Genomic DNA, 19,928 nt, shown 5'->3' with positions numbered 1-19,928 from the left:
GCAGCTGCAGCAGAGAAGAAGCTGCTGATTTAATTAGTGTCCCAAATCAAACACACCTGCCATGTTGCATGACCAACAGGTGCATGCTGAGTCAGGCTAAATGCTACGTGCTAAAACTGATGTTGGATCCTTCAGCTGAGACTTCTACGTTCACTTCTACCTCCAGTGAGGTGTTCTCCACCTTTCTGCTGTTTTTGGTCATTCCTGTTGTGACTGCAGAGCTCCTTCAGCTCAGTGTTTGGGAACTCTCTGAAGTGCAGTGAGACCAGAGAGGCTGAGTGGGCTGGTCCTATTTTGCATTGTATACCATTGAGAAAGAACGAGCAGATAAGTGGGATTTGCAGCAGACTGTGGAGGACTTCACAGTGCACAAGAATCACAGTGATGTTAAGACAGGTGAGTGCAGCAAATGAATGATATGGAGAGGAGAGCATCAACAACTACTGCGTTGCCTAGCAACATAGTGTTTCGCCTGTCGCTGTAGCCGCTGTGGAGTTTATGTTGTTTATACATCCCCACATTTTCTGCTGCTTTACTCTACTGTTAATTCTATACAAATGTATTGGTTGCAGAAGGTGCAGTTCTCACCTGGGAACGGTGTAGCTTATTGAAATATCAATGCATACATGTCTGCATATGCACCTGTAGCCTAAAGATGCTGTTTAATGTAATCGTTTTATCACAGTACATTGACTAACTTTGCACTTTTATGAGTACATTTTTATTTCTACTTGAGTAAAATGTCCTGTAAGTAAAAGTACTTTTAATTGAGTATAATTTTCCAGCACTCTTTCCATCTGTCAGAGATTTAATACCATCTATATTTCCCTCCCTGTCCTGCAGTGAAACCGGCCCAGTCATGTTTTAACCTCAGTTTGCAGATGATCACGCCATCTAGTGGTGGTTTAGATTAAATACAACAAGACCCTGAAATTGTAGGTTTAATAGTGCAGCAACACTCCAGTTTTGCCTTATCTTCCCTTATTAATAGACATTGTATCCAGAATATTCCTATGAGCCCGTGTCAAAAAGTGTTTCTAGTGTCATTTAATTCATTTTTCGGATGTGATTGTTTCTGGCAGTACAAACCACCACAGCCTGTTCAGATTGGTAAAGAAAAGCTGTCAAGTGTGCTGCACATATACTCTCAAGTTAGATTTATATTGGGAGGACCACTCAAAAATGACATGCCCTGGATTTAACAAATACTCTATGAGGACTGGACTATTTTATAAAGTGACTGACGACACAAAATTGAAACAAGAACTTTCAATGTTTCCCACTCAACCAATTCAGTTTATATTAATAAAGTAATACATTAACCTGCTGCTGAAAACAAATAAACTAAAAAGCATTGTCATGAATGTTGGTCAGATGTCAACATTATTTTGCACTCAGTAAGTGATCTCACCTCCCGCTTTTGATGATCTTGTGCTTTCAGCAGTGAACATTATAGTGTGAAGAAATCCCGTGAAGCAGCTGGTGAAACCTTCAGTCTCTGATGAGCAGACATTTGGTAAGTTTTTCTTCTTTGTCTGGTTTCTATGTTACAATGATCTAACCGGAAGCAGTCCTGACTAAATGCCAGCTTGTTTACTGTTTATGTGGTGATTAGCCTCCCGGAGAACAAAGCCTGAGAGGTTATTGCATATCCGTCGCCAATAAACTTCGACTATTTTACATTTAAAGAGCATCTTAATTTACTCTGATCCCTCTTGTTCCCCTTTAATGGGATCACCAGAGACTTAAAAGTTAAAAGGGATGAGTGTGTGACATTTTGCATAAATTTATTGTCTGCCTCGCTGCGTGTGTGTTTTATTTTTGGAGATCCCTTAGTCCTGGGATATGTTTTATTTTCCATAGTGTGCAGTTTTGTCCACAAAAACCTTGAGTCAGAGAAAATATGATGTTCTTTATTGTAAGAAAAAACAAAATTTAACAGGGTTTCTGCAGGGTTAACCAGATAGAATTTAAGTCTTTTTAAGACCAATTTTATACCACAGAGAAAGCAATTTCACACCAGTTTCACAGTAATATTGACTTAAGTATGAAAGCATTTATATTTTTCAGTAGTACATAACGATAATTCTTTAGAAGATCATTAATTAATCATTAAAATATGACCTGGGCCTGGAGAAGCAGCAGATGGATGAATGACAATTAAAAATAATTATTAGTCAAGGAATGTTGAATGAATTAATGATTTTTACATAGTCCCAGGTTGAAAACAATGGTACTTACCATAGAAAAGTCACACTTAAAAACATTTTATAATTACCATTACCACCTACAGTTAATAGAGAAAAATATTCAAGACCTTAAAACTGTTTAATACCTTCTTCATCAGTTCCTTTTAAGACTCTTTGAGACCTGCAGATAGCCTGTGAGAAAAAGACAGCATGTTACCAGAAAAATAAATGTCCTAACCTGCCTAAAGGAAAAATACACTTTTTTTACATGTGATTAACAACAAGAATAGAAACAATGGTGGCTCAGATCCAGCAGGGTATTAAAGTCCACTTTAGACTACTGGCTGTGTGAAACACTGCCTTCCTCAGTCCCCCCCCACCCCTGCTTCCTCTTCTTGAGTCATCCGGTGCAGGGCTGACCAGAACAGTTCTTCAGCTGGCAGCTTTAGCATGTGTACAGGAACATAAAGCTTGCCAGTGAAGAACTGCTGTGTGTCAGCCATTTGGGGCCGAGGGTGAGGGAGCGCTGGGAGTCAGCCAGCGAGCGTGAGAGTTTGAAACAGACAGGCTCCCTCTCTTCCCTTCTTCTGCTTTAGATGCACGTATTCCTGCAGAAACAGAAGAAGAAATCATTTAACTTCCGCTCCAAACTCCCTGCTCCGGTAGCGTGGGTATGAGGTGGCCCGCAGCCAGTCACACATGTACAGTAAGTGGGTGCAGTGGAGCCACGGTGTGTGTGTGATCAGCTGTGAGTAAGTGGGTGAAATGAGCTGATATGTAAGAACACACAAGATCATGCGTCAGATTACCAGGGGGAGATACATGCATCAGCAGCTCAGCTCTGCCTCTGCACGTTACACGGTGCCAGTAAGAAATTCTTAGATATTCTCTTAGTTATGATGCTCAAAATCACAAACCGGCCTCTGGAAAAAAACACTCTACTTTTTTATGTCAGTTACCGTGGTTACGAAGCATGAGCAGGAGGCGATGAAGAGGAGTAGACGGCTTCTATATGACAGCAGAGATCCTGGAATCCTTTCAGAAGTCCAGAAGAGTTATTTGTTTTTGCGGAAAACGTTCAGGTGTTTCCCAGAAAGAAAACCTGTCGCCACACCTGGTTTCACAACACACTTTGTATATGTCTGACTAAGCTGTAAGTTTACATGTGAAGAAGTAGCTACTAGCAGCTAATCTATTCTATTAGCTAGCCATCTGGAGCTTGTGCTGTGTTAACAGTAGTTCTGTCAATAAATGCCTTGGGCAGGCAGCTTTCTGCAACTGAAATTACAATGGTCATGTTCACATACAATGGTTAAATATAAATAGGTTTGGTTGTGTGTAAATGAAAGCCACTATATATACAACTGTTAGCCATGCTAACAGTGCAGTTGCTCTACCCCTTTGGTCCAGACTGAACTATGATGGATCTGACTGATCTTTAGCCCCTGTTAAAGACATAAAAAGTATAAGAGGTAAGAACAAGCAACAGGGACACAGAGCTGAACTGATGTCTGTGAGAGCAGCATGACGAGACAGACACTGACGCTGTTGTGTTAATGGACGATCTTCTTTATGGCAATATAGCAGGATCTCTGAACTTTTTCACTGATGCACCCATTATGTTTCAACAACTACTGAATGGATTGCCATAAAAGTAAGTATATTCATGTCGCCCACAGGATGAATTATAATAGCACTGGTTATCCTTCAACATTTCCTCTAGCGCCACCATCAGGTCAAAATTTCTGCTTTGTACTTTTGTACTGCTCACAGTGAGTTTAAACATACTGAAAGTTTGATCACTTGAAGACTAACACATGTAAAGCGAAAGCAGGTCTGTACTTTTCTTGCCTTCAAAGAATGTAATCTGGTGGTGATCCTGAGATATTGAGGACATGCTCCACTCCTTTGGTTGACGATGAATAACACATGCTGTACATTCCTGCAGTAAGGAGAACCAGAATAATCTCAGGTATTTGAACGCCCCGTAGCCTGTAGACTGTGCACAGCAGGGGAGGGTGGGTCACAATCAACAAGACTTATGAAGATTTTACAGACACCGCCGCGGGCAGAAATGGTTTTGTCTCACACTTTGTTCTGATTCAACTCCAGTGTCATCCTGAGAAGGCCAGAGAGTCATCTCCATTCAGACGTATAATGGTCGTTTATATAAAAAGTACATGGATGGTAGATGGAAAAATACTAATAGGATTTTCTTCCACCTCGTGACAACTCTATCTACATGACACGTATCAGTCTTTTTTTTTTTTAATGGGTGAGTCATCACACAGAGGCCATGGCTGCCTGTTCTGACTTGTGACTGATGTACACTACAAAAAGTTTCCATAACCAAATCTATTACCCTTATCTGTTTTAAACACACTTAAAACTTCTAATAAATCTTTCAAAATCAAGTATGGATTTTTGTAATTTATGAGTCATGTAACTGATTACTTGACTCCAAAATGGCGCCTATTCACTGAAAGTTTCTTCTATGTCCCTGTTGCTCTGCCTGCAGGATTTTCACCTCTCCTCCCGTTCAGGAGTCTGCAGTCAGGGCTTAAACTCTGCTCTCAGTCTCGTAGTCTCCACATCTCCAGTATTTGGTTTGCTTGACATTATTGCTGCTTTACACCACCGAAAAAAATCTTACTTTTGTTTGGTTTGTTTCCACTTTGTGTGGCTCATTACATGTGTATATTAAAGGTGAGCGGGCCTTAACATCTTAAATTATGTTAGTTGTTACAGTTGTTTTAATTATCTCATCTCTCTATCTTGTTTTATATTTTATGTTTGTATTTTACTTTTCCTATTTGGACAATCAAATACGGCGCTGTATTATTGAGTTATTTTTGGTATTATTAGCGTCTCATCCCACGGACTTCTCATTGAAATGTCATGCACATAAAAATGGCCTTCCTGGGCTTTTGTAAAGACATATCTTTTATAGTGGAGATCTATTAGAGAAACACTTTTTGGGCAACAGAGGATTTTTAATAGTTGCAGTACCACCATCGTCCACCAGGGAACACGCGTCTTCAGCCTTGCTAGCACCTCTACTTTATCACAGCAACGCTTTGTGCTTTTAGCAGGTATAATGTTTACCATGTTCACCATCTTACCTTAAGGTAGCATGCTAACATTAACAAAATAGCACTAAACACAAAGTAAAGCTAAATTGTCATTAGTTTTTGTAGATATTTGGTCATAAACAAAAAGTCTCGGACACAATTTTTTTATCTGATGATGTGCAACATGAAAAGTGAAGAGATCACCAAAGTTCATATAGTTCACCCTGAACAGGACATGAATGTGTGTAGCTAAGGCCTTCCATCCAAAAGTTGACATTTCGCTAAAAACACGAATGTCAACGCCCTGGTAGGACAAGAGGAAAAGTAAGAGGATCACTGTCTGGGGACCATGAATGTACCTCCAAAATTTTGTTCCAAGCCATCAAGTAGATGGTGAGCTATTTTACTGGATAAGTGAAAACTTTGAGCTAGATGAAAATCATTAGGATTCATCCTCTGGGGGCTGTGAATGTCTGTATAACAATTCTTAGCAATCCATCCAGCAGGTACTGAGATATTTTAGTCCGGACCAAAGCGGTGGATCTACCAACAGACTGACATTACCGTCCATTGACAGGTCATTTTGTGGAAATGCATGAAACAGCTAAGAAGTTTCACTCAAAACCGCCACTAGAGGTGCTAGAGGAAACACTGGGATTCATCTCCTCGGCACTACACATATCTGGACCACATTTCATGACCTTTGAACAGTTGTTGAAATGTTCTTTTGCAGTGTGTATTGTAAAATACATGGGCAGCAGGTCTTCAAAGGAGTGGAGTTTCCTATGAAGCCCGTCATTCGTCACAGCAATATCATAGAGATCCTGTTACATTGTCGTTAAGGAGACCCTTCATCATGCCCACGTTGGTTATTCACACTGAATCAAACAATGCAGGTATACTGCAGCCCCAGTGAGTGACAGCATGCCGGTGCAGAATCAGGGGCCAGACGTGTCACACAGCAGCTTTGGCGTTTGTACCGCCATGCCAACTTTTGCTTTCGATCCAGGTCTGTGACTCCCTCCATTAGCGGCTTAGTGTCGAACAGCAACGTTAGCCCAATTCTGTTTTCATTTCCTTTTAAAACAGAATGGCGAGGCGGATTAAGGGCGCAACATCCCCACCTTGAACAGGCTGTATAAAAGGGGCCTATAAAGTGAACCCCCCCCCCACCCGCAGGCCCCCACACATGCTCATGAAGTCAGGGAAGAGGACGTACAGTACAAGGCTTCTGGCCACACACAGGACCACTGACAGTCATAACTGTTGACTAAGGCTGCCTCAACCTCAAACTTAAACTGAATTAGTTATTTGTTCCATAGCGTACCACTCCCTCCACAGACAGTGACTGTATCTTTATGTTCACAGCGACGGGCACTGTTGAGCCCCGGACTCTTCTGCTGTGCCACTCTTTCCCATGTCTCTTCTTCTTTTCTGTCTTTCCTGACTTGTCTGTCCTCTCCACCCTCTCTCCCTCGGTCAGATCAGACTGTCCTGCATTCCTGACATTCCAGCTGCGTATGTTAGAAATTCCATCCGGCTGCTGTGGGCTCGCATGGTCTCTTCCACTCCTTCTTTTCCATCCCTCTATCCTTCACCCATCCCCTCTCTATGTACTCGTCTACATCTGGCCTGCACCAGACGGGGCGGACGTGGCTTCACCGTTAGGTTCACCCTCACCTCCCCTCCGCCCTTTTCCTTTTTTCGCACCTCATTCCTCCCCCTCTCCTACTCTTTCTTTGAGCGAGGGAGGCAGACAGAGCCACATGACAGCCAGTGTGGAAGGCCTTGAGACAGGCTTTTATACAGGGGGCAAAAGAGATAACACACAGTCTAATACACAAAAGACTGAGCTTATCTGGGACTGTGGACGTGCACTCTCTGCCATGGCAAGGAGGATAAGAAAGAGGACAGACACACTGGAGTTGAATGGGCAGGATGTGCGTGTCAGAGAGAAATAGGAATGATGGTGTGTAAACAGGAGGGTGTGAATGAACCAGTCACAAAGCAAGGAGCATTTAGTGACATTTTAACTCTTTAGAAGGTTGGCTTATCAGGCCTTAGCTGCAAATGCAAGAGCGGAGTTTCGATTCATTCAACTAGGGAGCTTGAAATTGTGGTCTACGGAAAACAGGTAGAAGCAGCACACGTCTGATGAAGATGGAGAACAGGAGCAGAAAAAAAAAAAAAAAAAAAAAAAAGGGGGGGGGGGGAAAAAAAAAAAAAAAAAAAAAAAAAAAGGGTGAGTGGGTCAGAAAGAGACAGACAGGCCTCTCTCCATGCTACCAGCCCACTCATTTCACTCATCAATTCAGGTACATTCCTCTGCTGTGGGTGTGGTCCAGTTGGAGAGTGTTTACTGCCCCAGATTGCACTCTGTAATATAGACTGATTATTTTAGACTGGGAATGGGGACAAAGACAGTGAAAGGGCGGTGGCTTTGGCAACACTCTGATCATAGTGCAGAGAGCCTCCTCTTATGCTCTGCTGCTCGCTGTTTGCTGGACTTTAAAGGCCATCTGACTTTAACCCTGAGATCACCACAAATAAGTAGGTTTTTTTTTTTTTATATATTTGCTGAGAGGAATAGCTGAATGCCATTCTGAATTCATGACATCCTGGGGGATGGTAATGTGCGGTATGAGGCCTGTAAGCCTGTCCTCCGGCAGTCAGTGCCATTTTGTCTCTAAGAACTGGATTTTTTCCCCCTAAATGAACCTACATAACACATCCCTTCTTGCCCCATCCTCCCTTGACAAGGCACGCAATAGGAATGAAGGGTGTAACCCAAGTTGAGCAAGATGGCTTCACTTCTGCAAATGCAGGCAATAAAACAGCTCGGGGAGGTTGCGTATTTTGCCTGGATGCAGGGCAAACACATGTAGACAAGATGAGTTTCTTTTTTAACTGACACCCTGCTATTTGCATGTGATCCTCATTGACAGGGTGGCTTATGTCACACTCCTGGGTTGCAATGGCAGAAATGCAGCTCGTGACACAGCCTATTGCGCATTCCTACCAGCGCACTGAACTCTGGCTGAACAATTATGTAAGACAGGCTCCATCGATGTAATATATACTACAGTAAGCCCCCCCCCTCCTCTAGCCATTTATTCCAGAGAAAGACTACTTATACACAATTGCATGTTGCTTTTGAAATGTTTTATAGAAGTTTAAAAGACCGTAAAGAATTGTATACGAGTTGAGGAGACTCGAGAGCCCAGAGCCGGACAGGGAGGCCTAAATTCTTTGTTACGTCACCTGCTTTAAGAATGTTTTACTGAATCTCACAAACATCTGCAGTCATATACTTGTGTTTATAAACTCATCCTTCATTTGAAGAATCCCCCCCATCTCTGCCAGATGCCTGCTGGTGTCACTGCATTTCTGAGGAATGACTCGGCCTCAGTTATCTTCCTGATTTTCACCTATCCCCTACTTGAGCACAGGCTTATTCCTTGGCCTATAATGAACTCAGCAAATTTTAAGAGGCTTTAAACGCTGACACTTTTTGACAAGTTTGGATTACATAAATGCAGACCTCAACTTGCAACAGCAACATCTTGTTACAGTCTATAAATCCAACATTTGACAGTGAACTGCTTACAAATTCCCTACAGGCCTGGATACAAGATTCCTGCTTTTCTTAATGTGGCAGCCATGACACATAATAGATTTTAATATAATGTAAAAGCAAACCTGTAAATCTTTTAACATGCTGTCTGTGTACCTTTGCTGGCTTTTCTGTTCCCTTCTGTATTAATTTAGACATAATCCTGACTTTTTAGCACGTTTCATTCAGCCCTCGAGTTGCTATCAGCCTTGCATGTGCAAATACTCCATGCAGCACTTTACCAACGCCTCTGCCCACAATTTCACTGTGTCAATCATCTAAATGTTGATTAAACGTTTGCAGGAGCTGGGAGGTTGTGGTGGGGTGGCCAAATGTCAAATTTCTAGGGTGCCCATAAATCCTCCTAGCTCCCCTGTGTCAGTGGGCCTGGACGATATGATCTGTGACACACAGGCAGGCCTTCAGCCAGAACTCCTATAACATCAAATCCACAACCTCGAGAATCAGACGACGCCAAACTGTGCCCAAACCCGCCCCTGTAAGACAGGAATCAGACCTGGAGAGGAGAATTTCACTTGAATAAAGTCGTGTTAAGGACGGTTTCCCAGCTGCCGATTTCCACGCAAACTGGGTCATCAAGCCGCCACAGGCTAAATCAGGCGGACAGGAACAGGCGTTTAGCCGGCAGACACACACAGACAGCCTCACAGACACTCAGTAATACGCCCCACCTTGACCACCGGCCGGGTCGCTCCTGCGCGGACAGCCCGTCTGAACGGTCCAGCGGAGTTCAGGCTGCCTCGCCCACTGCTCGGCGGAGTCCTGGACCTTCAGCAGGGTGTGTCGCTCTCTGTTGGTTTCTTTTACATCCACGACAGAATACGGTTCGGCAGCTTTTATACATGTGGTGGTGGTGAGGCCACTTTTCAACGCAGCAGCGGAGAAAGCAGCGCAGGACTTCAGCCCCTTTTACACAACTCCTGCCCCACTCCTCTCTCTCTCTCTCTCTCTCTCTCTGTCTTTCTCTCTCTCTCTCTCTCTCCTCTCTCTCTCTCTCTCTCTCTTTCTCTCTCTCGCTCTCTCTCTCTCTGTCTTTCTCTCTCTCTCTCTCTCTCTCTCTCTCGCACACACACCCAAGTCAGACACACTCCCGGCTTCCCACTCCGATCAGCTGGCAACGTAATGACGTAGACAACCACAAGAAGCAGACGTCAGAATCGGCACGGATTTGACGTGTACACGCAGGGCTACTGTATGGAGCCCATGAGGCAGCAGATTGACCTGTTTATAATAATCAGTGGAGGAAGTAGTATCGAGATTTTCCACTGAAGTCAAAGTAGGAAACCACAATGTAAAAATACCCTTAATCACTTACAGAAAAATGTCTTTCCTGTCAGTTGGGTGGTTTATATCAAATATTTTATAACATAATCATATGTTTTGTATGTAAATATGTACATTTGCTTTTTTATTCTATGACCAAATTTTTTTTTTCATGTAGAGTACTAGAGCACCGCATTTCCATAATAAGGTAATACAACGAACAAACAGACAAAGCAATAAATTAATGATAATGATAATGATGGGCATAATGATAATAGTACTACTACTACTACTACTACTAATAATAATAATAATAATAATAATTTCTACTCTTACATTTCTACTAAATATGCACAATACAGAACTATAGGAAACAGCAAAATAGTACAATAATCCAATAACAATATCCACTATTCAGCATAATGTAGCAGCAAGTAATAACAATGAGAATAATAATATCTGTCTGCCACCTCCAAATTGGTGAGCAGTAATTTTAAATGTGTGCTTCAAACATCAGGAAAAAAAAGCCGGGCAAGGCAAGCAGCTGCACAAGGTCCATGGACCCCAGGGGCCTAATAAAACCCTGGTACAATACTTGGCAAATGGTTAGCTATCAGCTGACATCAAGTGACACAAAAGGGGCATTAAAGTGAGGCAATGTAACTTTTCAGAGAATGAATAACACAGTCTTTCTCTTACAAATGAAACATCGAATTTCCAATAAATAATAACCAGTAAATTACACCATTGCTCATTTCAGTTCACTCAGTGTTGTAGTTTTTTGCTGCTACTTCCTCATTTGGCCAGCTGTGATTGTAGCTTACAGCGCCCAATGTTAGCAAACTTTAGATAGATGTTGCACTCTAAGTGATTAGCTTAGCTGGCTTTATAATCTATCCTTACATGTGCTACTGCCACGCTTTATTTTCTCTTTTTATTTTCAGTTTTTTTTTTAATCACAAAAGTCAAACAAGATTATTGAAATCATAACTTGCTAACATACAACAACCTCAGCAACCTCAACCATCTTAATCTTACCTTTAGTCACCATCAGCTGCTGGTCATACCAGACCAAGCAAGGCTGTGTTGAAACACAGTGATTGAGTATACTTTTATTGCACATGGCACACCTCCTGTGTAAGAAGGAAAGAATGTGTTATTTCTTCTTTCTTCCTCATTTTAGGGTGTGTCACATTTCATCAGATTATCTTATTTCAGTTTTATGCTTACATGATGTACATTCATAAATTTATTTGTATAATTAGTTTTAGTATCTTATTTTTGGTCCAGGGACCCCTAACAGATTTATCTAACTATGGTCAGAAACCCAGCTATGCTACAACCATGTTTCACAGCACATGTGCAGCTTTAATGCAAAACTGAAGTGTGTCGAAAGTCTCAGGGAGAAAGAAAATCACGAACTGTCAGCGTTTACGGTAAAATGTCCGGGATGAGTTTGCTGACAAAGCAGCTCTCAAGGTTTCACTTTAAACCTGCATCTAATTGCACAAAAGTTGTGCTGTGATAAGGCAGCATAAGAGTCTGCAAATGGCCGCCAGAGACATCAGCAGGTCAAAATGAATTTGTTTCTGCCTCAACACTGACGCACACAGACACTCAGGCAGCAAGGACTGTAAGGCCTCTCCCTCTCTCTCGCTCTCTCTCTCTCTCTCTCTCTCTCTCTCTCTCTCTCTCTCTCTCTCTCTCTCCGTCTCCTGGGCTTGTCACTCTGCAGCTTTAAGGTTGCTGCAGTTGGAGAAGCTGCGTCCTCACTGTCACCTGACACAGTGAGCACACACAGCAAATCCACATGAGACCAAATCCGCTGTCTCATGCCCATGTCCTCTCCTCCCTCTGCCTGTTTTAAAACAACTTCATAGATTTAGTTTTCCCCCTGAATATGAAGGTAGATTTAGTGTGACATTTCAGATTTTGAATATGAATTAATGAAAACCATTCGTCTGATTTTGACCTTGGTAAATTCATGGATTCTCTGTGAGTTACTGCCCTTCCCCAGGAAACTTTAATGACCTCCTACTACATGGACATGATGCTGTGTCTGTGAAAATGCTAATCAGTCCAAAGTTGCTCACTGTTACAGGTGGCTTATTGCCTGACAGTCATGTGGCCTTTCTCATGAAGCCAGCTGTGTACATATTTGGGAATCTTTTGTCATGGGCTCACCACTCTAATAGTTTGTGGTTGTTTGGTTAGAGTTTAAATGTCTGTTGTGAAAATGATTATAGAGCGGGAAAAAAAACAGGTGAATCCTTTGGAATTACCTCCATATATCTATAAATCTGTACTAAAATATGGTCAGATCTTCATCCATATTGAAAACACCATTCAAACATTCATACTGCAGGCTGGAAAACACATGTGAACCCCACAGCTAATAACGTCAACAAAAGCTAAATGGAGTCAGGGGTTATCAAACCTGGAGTCCAGTCAATGAAACCAGATTGGACGTGTGGTTTAGAGATACTTTTACTCATAAAAAACACTTCAACATTTCGATTCTGTTGTTCACAAGAAGCATCTGCTGATGTGAAGCATGACTTGCAAAAAAGAGTTCTCAGAAAGACAATCAAGAATTGTTGATTTGCATAAAACTGAAAGGGTTACAGAGTCATCTCAAAGCGATTAGATATTCATCAGTACTCAGAATGTCTATAGAGATGATTGGGTTCTGTGGCTACTGTCCCTAGAAGTGGGCATCCAGCTTAGAGAAACAGCCAAAGGTTTAAATGAATGAATGGTTAACATCTTTGCTCACAAGTCTACCATATGCAAATCATAGTACATGGTTGCCTGGAGCATGATGTCCTGCCATTCACAACAGAGAGGAAGCTACTGCTTTCCAAAGAAACAAAAGTAAACAGGGAACTGCATACCAACATGAAAACATCATCTGAAATGTGAAGTACAGTGGAAGGAGTATCATGATTTGGGCCTTTGCTGCCTCTGGGCCTGGACAGCTCAATATCATTAAGGGGAAAATGAATTCCCAAGTTTATTAAGGTATCTTACAGGATAATGTCGGGGTGGCTGTCCACCTGCTGAAGCTCAGTAGAAGCTGCGTGATGCAGCAGGACAATGACCCTAAACATCAGAGTAAATATACAACAGAATTGACTTCAAACAAAGAAAATCCACCATTTGCAGTGGCTCAGTGAGAGCCCAGACTGTAATCTGTAGGAAGAATGGTCATAAAGTCCTCCTGATCATTGAGCAGGTCTGATCTGCAGCTACCAGGAGCTCTTATTTCAGGTTATTGCTACCAAAGGTTCACTTACTTTTTCCACCAGCACTGTGAATGTTTAACGGCCGTGTTCAATAAAGACACAAAAGGTTATAATTGTTTATGTGATATTATCTCAGGGATACTGTGTTTGTCTACATGTGTGACTTAGATGAAGATCAGATCACATTTTATGACCAATTAATGCAGAAAACCAGGTCATTCCAAAGGGGTTGACAAACTTTTTCATGCCTTTGTATAACATTTACTAATTTCAGGCACTAAATCAGCTCAAAGAATAATCTGTGTGCTACATCTGTGTGTTACTCAACATAATTAACACAGAATAACCTACTCCACTATGTAACATATACCAACTGCTGTACATGTTACATATAGTGCCTGGCGATATACCCGTCAGGTTAAACCCCCTTCTGTAAAACATTCACAATGATTGGTTTGAAATTCTGAGTGCTCTCATGTACAAGTCCCCTCCAAACAAAATCTAATTTGGTATGTTTGCAAAAGCTGTTGAGCTGTTGTTGAAAAATGGCCTTGCAGGCAAATGCCAGTGCGCTTACAGCACCTTAAGATCTGTTTGTATAATGATGTCTGCACCAGATGGAGAAGTGTACACCCCCCACCCCCCCACCACCATTCGTGACTCGCAAGCTCATCAGAACAAGACGTGTAGGCAGGGGCATGGTTCACTACACATAAAAATGCAACAAGTCACATGACCTAGTAGAATAAATAACAAATTGTGGATCAAAGGTACATAATTTTAGTTTTCAAAGCTAAATGTGCTTTGTGTTAGCCATAACTGATTCAGTTTCCCTCTATGATTTTGTTTTTGTCACTTGTAAGAAGAGGCCCTTTAAAAACCACCTGTATCAGGTCTTCATCTCACTGTGACCTTTGTTACTCCTGCATGGATAAATGTGACGTGTCTTCTCTGACTCAGCATCATGATTTATCCTCTTTCTTCCTGTAGTTATTACTGGAAGAGCTCAGATATGTGGGGGGGGAGGGGGGGGGCAGAGGCGAGACAGACTTGTTTGAGCTCAGAGCCTATTCTTAGCACTGGTTTAACAGCAGACACAACATAGCTTCCAAGATTCAAATTTAGTTATCCAGTAATTATTAGAAAGGCTACAGTGTGTGTAATAGAGTGTGTTATAGAGGACAGTGCTTCAAAGGGCCATACTGTGTGTGTGTGTGTGTGTGTGTGTGTGTGTGTGTGTGTGTGTGTGTGTGTGTGTGTGTGGTGTGTTTTCTGTATTGAGGAACCAGTGGGGGACTGGATTTTGTGGGACAGGAATAGGATGGAAACTCCCTGGGAAATACCACGCTGTGTGCTGTGGATATTGTCCGAGGCGACATAAAAAAATCCCAATGTAGCAATCTAATAAGAAATAGTTCCTTGAACAATAGTAAAAACACATTGCAGCAGTGTTTTTTCCCTTTGACACAAAAATAAAAGATACTGAAGACACCAATTCATCAACAAGATAAAATAATATTTTGTTAAATGCTTTCAAACAATAATCCAGGCTGTACCCATGCTTTAGTTTACATCTTTATTCGTAAAGGAACATTGTATTATTTCCTCTTTTGTAAGTTACATAGTCTCACTTTGAATCTCTTCCTTGTTTTTTTATTATTGTGAAGAGGGGGGGAATTCATATCTACTCTAGACGCCAAATTACAGAACACATAATATGAAACATCTTAAATATAAGATGCGATAGGATTATAATAAGTCCAAAATTCAAATATGTAAAAACCCTTCCTTACACCTAGACTTGAATAAACACAGCGTCGTACTTTTGTGTCTGCATTCGTTAAGTCTCTTTGTGGTAGTTTTGTGTCTCTGAAGTTGTTTTGTCTAGTTTTGTATCTCTTTATGACAGTTTTGTGTCTTTTTGTGGTAGTTGAGTCTTCTTCCGCCACACGTTGCTCTTCCTAGAGAAGGTGTGTCCTGTTGCCATGGAGACGCGTCACTGGGCAACACGGCGAAGTGGGGTTATGGAAATGCTTGTCCCGGAACAAATAGGAAGTATCAAAGGTAGCGATGTAGTATCCAGCATTACCCACTTTTATTCTGCCTTTTCGTGGTTTGTACAAACGTTTTTTATGAGCTACGAAAAATAAAGTAGTTTGTTGTGCAACGACACCTGCCGATACTCGCTGTACAGTCCCGCCTCTTGTGAGTAAACGAAGATTTCCAGGTCTCCGTGTACAGGATTAGCTTACTTTTTTTTTTTTTTTTGCAGTTTACAGTTGTCTTACAGACTGTTGCTGTTGTTCTAAGTTTCCAAATTGAATGGTCTCGCAGTTGTATCCTTTTCGTTCTCTGACTCGGTTAACTTGCTTTATTCTGCACAGGTTCATCAGCACTGCGTGCCAGGACTACATCATGCCAGAAAACAAAAGCTGTACGCTGCTGCAGCAGTCCAGGTCTACTGACAAGAAGAAGAAAAAGAAGAAAAGAAAGAAAGCAACTGACTCCACCACCCCTGCAGAAAATACACGTAAATAGCTTCATTTTTTCTTTTAAGTAGCAGCATCTCAATGTAAACATAATAAGGAAAAATCCTGCAGTCAGAATTGCATGAACAAAGTGTACTTATAGTTTCAAAAGCACTCAGTATGTAGGAAAATGACCACAGCCAATTACATTATACTGTATCATAGCTTTAGATGTGTAAGTAGCATGTTAATGTGTTTGATTGAGGTGGAGCTAATTTGAACTACTTTAGTAGCATTGTTATATTAGTAACAATGCACTGTATTTTATAAACTCTCACTAGGTTTTGTATTTACAATTTTATAATACAAACTAGGAACTACAGCTGTCAAATAAGTGAAGTAAAAAGCACAATAATTATGTCTGAAATTTGATGAAGCAGAAAACTAAAGTGGCATAAATCTAGTTTTAACCCAAAAAGTGGATAAATATTTTTACTCAAGTACCTACTATGCCCAACAGCATGGATACACCACCCGGTCCATCAACAGAGTACTGCTAGAATGAATGATTTAACTCTTTAAATTCTGAAGAAAATTACATTTTAATTGTTTTAATTTGAATCCAGGAATATTATATTGATAGATTAGTTCTACAATTATTATTATATCATACACTATAGTAAAAGAATTAGTAATACATACAACAGGCCTGTTTACTGTTCCATCATGGTCACTGACATCAGTCATCACTAACGTGTTATAGACAAACAATTAATTACGTTACATACATTTTCTTTTCAGAATTTTTTGTGGGACATTTTATGTCTTTACTAGTGAGTTGACAGAGAGATGGGGAATGACATGCAGCCAAGGTCTCCACCTGGACTTAACTGGGGACATTGTACTTCATGGTCTGTACCCCTAGGTAACTATATAGCTTGCCGATGCATATCGAGGAGCACATTGGCTGGGTTATCTGGTCTCCAATACAGACACAATAGTTGCTGTGAAGCTCTAAATGTTTGTTAAAAAAAATTAATTACATGTCAGGCCTTCACTGGCCTTCAAAGACAAACCAGCTTGGAATCTGTAATCTTTTTGTGCATTCCCCTCACAGAAATGGAGGATTGAAAAATAGATTTGGGACGGGAGGCTTTGTAACAGCAAAGGAAATTAACTTATTGTGCCACATTCTCTTTATTTAAATAAGATCCTCTAGAAGCAGACCATGAAATACATATTCCTGATGCACTAAATGTTGCCAAGGAACAGTATTGTCATATAAACTGTCACATAATGAAAAGCCTAAAAGTCCTAAAACTTCTCTCATAGCATGCAGATGTAATTAGTCATGCTACAGAGTTAAGTAGAACAGACTGAACCAAGAACTGGAAAAAGAGTTTAAACTCACCCTAATTTTTCATTGCTTCAGCAGTTTAAATGAAGGTCAATGTAAATGTACGCAATGTAAAAAGTAGTTTGGATCATGTGGGGGTGGTAGAGGATACCCTGCAGGGTTGAATAGGTCACTAGAGAATAGGCCCCCACTGTCGTTCCCCTCACCAGCCTTGTATAGCTCATTACTGTAAACCAAGCCATTAGCCCTCCAACTCCAGAGGGAGTCATTAGTAATCTAAACCCTCAGTTGTCTGGTGCTGTGCATGCGCCTACATGTTTATGTTGCCTTTCTACAGAGAAACCTCAGACTGTATCTTTGCATCCAGAGACCTCGCCAGTGTCCTTGCTGACCCCTCAGAGTCCCGGTCAGCCCCAAGGCCAGCTGCCAAGGCTCAGAACTACTAGCAAGAAGGACGGAGAGCGTCTTGCTGGCAGTTTCCGGAGGAGCAAAAAACACCCAAAGGATTCACCAGCTCCACTGACAGCAACAAACAAAACCAGCAGCTGTGGAGCTCCAGCACAGGGGCATCTGTCAGAGCTCAGCACCCAGGCCAGAGAGAGCCTGAGGTGGGAGGGAGTGCTGGAGGACCCCCAGGCTGAGGAGAAGAGGCTGGAGCTGTACAGGGCCAGCCGGCGACAGCGTTACAACGCACATAGAGAGGCTCTATTAAAGGAAACCCTGGATGCCTTGAGACAGACTTTTCCTAAAGAGAGCACAGAGACTGAATCTGACCAACATGAGAATGCGTCACTCCTGCATTTGAGCATAGACTGAATTAAAGAAGCAAATGGGAGCCTTATGCTGTTAGTCATCACAGGCTTTATTTGTTCACAGTTTAAAATAGATTTAGCCATGGTGAGGCACAGAGTGAAGGTCCTTGGGTGCTGTTAAGACGTTGGACTGAAGACAAACTGAGGATGTTGCCAATTCAATACCCTTTAAAGCACCCGTTAGAGATGCTTCCTCTGGCAGGTACAAAATACGTATCCGCAGTGCCATGACTGTCAGTAGACGAGGACAGGACAATCCTCCTGCTGAATAGGCCTGTTAAAAACTTAATAGAGGATTTTCAGAGTTTATCTTGTGCTTCTGAATTATGTAACACTTCCGGAGAAGACCCAAAGTTGATCTTCCAGGACTGAAACCCTATCAGGATAATACCACTGAACCCCCCTCACATCACATCAAGTTGGTGAGAAAGAGGAGGGTTGAATGTATGGGGGTTGATGATTTTAAAATATACAGTAGGTTAGCATTTCTCTTTTTTCTTTTCTTTTCTTTTCCTTCTTTCTTTTTTTTTTACAAATATTTCCAGCACCACGGTGGGTGTGGAGCTGTTGAATTAAAACTGCGATGTGACTGTAACTATTTGTTACAATGCCGTCACACTATCTAATAAAATGTGTTTGAAAGCTCGAACTGTCGTATATTGGCTGATCTGGTGGAGCAGTGATCTAATGTGCAGGAATATGCTTTTCTCTCATTCTTGCTGTTGTTTATTGTTAAGTATAAAAGGCAAAGGAGAAGGAAATTAAAATCCAATATCCAGTCTGACCTCCTCATTGAACGGTAGCTAGCAGTGATATGTTAATAATATTTTCAGTGTCAAGTTTAAATTTCATTGCTGTGATGAAGCTGATGTTGTTTACCTCCTGCAAGTGACATCAAGTAACATAGAAAAGTATTTTACAAAGAGAGACACATTATGTGTTGTTCCTGTCCATGCTGAAAGCAAAGACACCACCACTGCTGAACAATAGGTGGCAGAAAAGTCATGTATTCCCTGATGAATCAGAGGCTCCAACACAATGAAGGCAAACGAGACGATACTGTTGTGACTGAGATGTTTGTTTTATGCATGAACAAAGTGAAACACAGGACAAAAAGTTTAAATGACAAGTACATCCCTATTATATCTCCCTTGGCATCAGGGTTCACTTCGCTTAACAAAGCTGATGAACAAGAGGACTGATGTTCAGGATTGTTCTTATGCTTACGAGAGCTGAAGTTCATCTTTCACTTACGATCCTCAGGAGAACAAAATCTATATTTTCTTCCCTGAGGAATTCATAATATGCTCAGTTACTCACTGTAACAATGTGTTTGGGTGCAAAGTAAGGCTTAAAGCTGTTTCACTGTAGATAAATGAAAATAAGCCGTTGCTTGACATTATAATGCTGTAAATGCAATCCTCAAAGATGTGAGGTTGCAGGATTATCAGGGCAGGGTTGCCTTCTGCCAGTAAAATGAGCAGCAGGATGAAAATAAATTTAAAATTGGCAAGAGTGGAAAACAAGATGTGCAGTGAAATGTGCCTAAAATCCATCCTTAATGATCTGTGGTCTTATCAAACAATTAACAATTTTTGCATCAGTGTGTGAAAAAAACATTGATGCCAGGTATTTAATGTGCTCTTTTAGCCACCTTGAGTATTATAACCTGCACTGGCTTTGAAAAGTCTGCACTAGTTGAGCCGTGGACACAGTGAACATGAGGCATGCTGCTGACAGTGAAGCTAAAAGTAAATGTTGAGGTGTGAAGTAAAGACAGTGACAAACCAGCAGAGAGACAGAGGGGGAAAGAGAGAAAAACACAGCATTTCTTTTGTGCAGGTTTTGTCACACTGCCTTTGTGCGCTGTTTGCCGAAGGCTTATTGTT

At 41.4% G+C, this 19,928-nt stretch overlaps 1 protein-coding gene across 1 annotated transcript; it reads left to right on the top strand.

The window, feature by feature from the left end:
- Window positions 1-2,984: 2,984 nt before the first annotated feature.
- Window positions 2,985-18,726, top strand: cunh17orf97 (chromosome unknown C17orf97 homolog). The gene is made up of 4 exons (XM_022738720.1): window positions 2,985-3,056; window positions 15,333-15,466; window positions 15,787-15,932; window positions 17,565-18,726. The coding sequence occupies exons 1-4, from the start codon at window positions 2,985-2,987 to the stop codon at window positions 18,041-18,043; spliced, it is 831 nt and encodes a 276-aa protein (XP_022594441.1). The 3' UTR covers window positions 18,044-18,726.
- Window positions 18,727-19,928: the final 1,202 nt, after the last annotated feature.

Source organism: Seriola dumerili, unplaced genomic scaffold (genome assembly GCF_002260705.1).
Source record: "Seriola dumerili isolate Sdu_G_001 unplaced genomic scaffold, Sdu_1.0 BDQW01000040.1, whole genome shotgun sequence".
Taxonomy (NCBI): domain Eukaryota; kingdom Metazoa; phylum Chordata; class Actinopteri; order Carangiformes; family Carangidae; genus Seriola; species Seriola dumerili.
This window is presented reverse-complemented; position numbering and strand designations above follow the sequence as displayed.

What these genes read in the sequence shown, in the direction of transcription:
- cunh17orf97 (XM_022738720.1), top strand. Translation starts at nt 2,985, where the DNA reads ATGCGTCAGATTACCAGGGGGAGATACATGCATCAGCAGCTCAGCTCT. An exon ending in ACAAATAGGAAGTATCAAAG is followed by an intron (nt 15,467 to 15,786) that starts GTAGCGATGTAG and finishes TATTCTGCACAG; the next exon opens with GTTCATCAGCACTGCGTGCC. An exon ending in CACCCCTGCAGAAAATACAC is followed by an intron (nt 15,933 to 17,564) that starts GTAAATAGCTTC and finishes GCCTTTCTACAG; the next exon opens with AGAAACCTCAGACTGTATCT.